The 2,592-nt window shown below is 45.8% G+C and overlaps 1 protein-coding gene across 1 annotated transcript; it reads left to right on the forward strand.

Moving 5' to 3' along the window:
* The first annotated feature begins 549 nt into the window (after positions 1 to 549).
* Positions 550 to 1,978, forward strand: LOC136851124 (putative uncharacterized protein DDB_G0290521). Its single transcript, XM_067125094.1, has 3 exons — positions 550 to 561; positions 1,079 to 1,273; positions 1,409 to 1,978. The coding sequence occupies exons 1-3, from the start codon at positions 550 to 552 to the stop codon at positions 1,976 to 1,978; spliced, it is 777 nt and encodes a 258-aa protein (XP_066981195.1).
* The last annotated feature ends 614 nt before the right edge of the window (positions 1,979 to 2,592 follow it).

The raw sequence follows: 2,592 nt of genomic DNA on the forward strand, positions 1-2,592 counted from the left end.
TGGTGTCCTCGTTCAATAGGGCACTGGCAATGGAGGAGGGAATTAAAGGAAATGTCACTACAAAAGTATACTGGTTTGAACCGTGGGGTCGAACACGTGGAAGGTTCGTGGGTCAGGCAAGGGTAAGGACATCTGTCCTCAGTGGCATTCTGTGCTCTTCTTTCTTTCGATTGCTGTTACATCATCTATAAATAATCTCGGAGGTTACACAGTGGGGTCTGGCTAGGTGGCACAAAGGTCAGTTTTTGTCACGTTTTCTAAATAGACCACATGGCATCAGGTAAACCTCTTGGAGGGTTAACATGGTGGCAGCACCAACTTTCTCTTTTTTGGTTCCTCCTTTGCCCACTGCTTGACGCATCGAGGAAGGCATCTTCGAAGGTCATCTAGAAACAAGGCCTTAGGCAGTCATTTGAACAGAGAGAAGGGTTAGGCTTAACCATTTTGAGGAATGAAGGAGAGAGTTTATGAGGGGGCGAGTGTTAACCCACAGTCCTAGTAACTGAAACAATTTAAATTAATTTTATTTCTTTCTCTGCTACATTAAGGATGTTAAAACAGGTGGGTTTGCTTGGAAAGAAGTTTCCTTCGTCAAAATATATATACATAAATTATATGTATATGTATATATACTTATATGTATATATATATATATATATATATATATATATATATATATATATATATATATATATATATATATATATATATTCTTCCTATTTATGAAAACTTGTCTCTCTGTCCATCAGCTATGAAGTAGAATTTAATGGTGCAGCTGGAGGAAACTCCACTAAGGGGGGGTGAACTTATGTAGGAAACCCCCAATATCACCTGAATTTTGGGGGGGAACAATACCAACCTCTTAGCTCCAGCATCGGATGTTTTGGGGCATTAGATAGTTGTTAGGGACACAAGGACGAATCCAGGCAGTAAGTGGGCTATTATCCTAACTCTTAAGGACTTAACTACAGGACCTATTTTCCCTACGACCTTTCGCTACGGTAGGCACTGGCTCAGATATTAGCCTGATTGACTGGGCCCAAGTGCCAGCCAGGGCCACTGTTGACAAAAAGACCAGGTGGATGATGACTTGGATAGAGGAACAAACCAAGACACCGGCACTGTGACAGGTGTGCCACCATCAGCCCTACCTTCCTCTCACCAAGGTGTTCGTGCAACTCCAGGCCAAGTCGTTGATCCTCACAAAAGGACTGCCACCCAAAGCTTCCTCCCTCACCACGAAGGGAAATCACCAAGTACCGCTGCAAGACATGTAATGCAACAGGGCACTCAGCGAATTGGGTGAGGTGCCTTAGCAAGCAAAATACAGTGGACACCACACCCAGAGCCATTTCAAGAGGGTCTGCCCTCCACCCAAGACAGGAATCTCTGTCTCCCATTACCTCAGGTGCGCCAAGGGGTTTTGCACCCCCAAGGTCTCCCATCAGCCACACCTGATTCCAGTTCTCTGCCATTGCCACTTGAGACCCCTGAGCAGTGCCAAGCTCCATCTATCTCGGACATAGCACCTCCACTAGCCTTAATCCCTGTGCCTGGCCCCGAGTTAGTGCCAGTGGCAGATCCAAATCATGTCACAGATCCTCCTACAGGAGATCCTCCAAACCTCACCAACTTGGTCATCGCCAATCGAGGGCCTCCGACCCCTGACGTTTCTTCTTCTCATTCACTTTCATCTGCCAAGGATGAATCTCTGGCAGACCTTAACATTACACCTTCTCTGGTTGACCAGGAACTGTCCAACTGGGACGCAAACACTGGTTCTACCCTCATGATGGTTGTCTCAGCAGCCGGAGTAGGGAGCCTGCCCATAGCTACTAGGACTACCTCTGATCCTGCTCCTGACGGCACTTCTGGCCTTTCCCCAGGGTCGGTGCCCTCATCACCTCTTAGGAATAGCGTAGCCAGACCTTGGAGTAACCTGAAGAAGAAGAAGAAGGAACAGAAGAGATCCAGCTAACCAATAAGAGCCACAAGCTCTCCTTGCCACTCATGTCCCATTGGCACAGTGCTGTTTCCATCTCAGAGTGATCCTGGTACCTAACCTGAGAAGGTAACCTGTGTGGTCTCTGCCCAAGTAGACTAACATCTAACACCCTAGGCATCTTGTAGTACTAACCCTGATAATAACCTTATGATAAAACTATCCAATAATCAAGCTGGTACAACCCCGGGCCACTGACCATGATTAACCTTCAGGTTGCTTATGTCCAAAGTTATTCGTCTCGAATAACTTTGGATGTGTGTTATTCTGTGGAGAATTGCGTAATCCATAATTAATTGCATTTAGTTAAGTCAGTGTCATTTAATCTAGTGCCAGGGACATAGGATAGTAGGCTATGTCAACAAGACACATTTACCATGTACCCGTTGCCTAGGAGAAGAGGTCCCCTGTCGTCAGAGACAGTCAGTAGAAGTCTGTAGATACCTTTGCATAGGTTAGGTTCTCCTGTAGTAAGTAAGTTAGCAAAACTAGTATCCCCTCCTAGCAGTTAGGTAGGTCCTTTTAGCTAGTTGCAGTGCAAAAGCGCATCTCATTTAGGGACGCTCACTGACTAGTCGAGACCAGTAACT

Source organism: Macrobrachium rosenbergii, chromosome 23, assembly GCF_040412425.1.
Source record: "Macrobrachium rosenbergii isolate ZJJX-2024 chromosome 23, ASM4041242v1, whole genome shotgun sequence".
NCBI lineage: Eukaryota > Metazoa > Arthropoda > Malacostraca > Decapoda > Palaemonidae > Macrobrachium > Macrobrachium rosenbergii.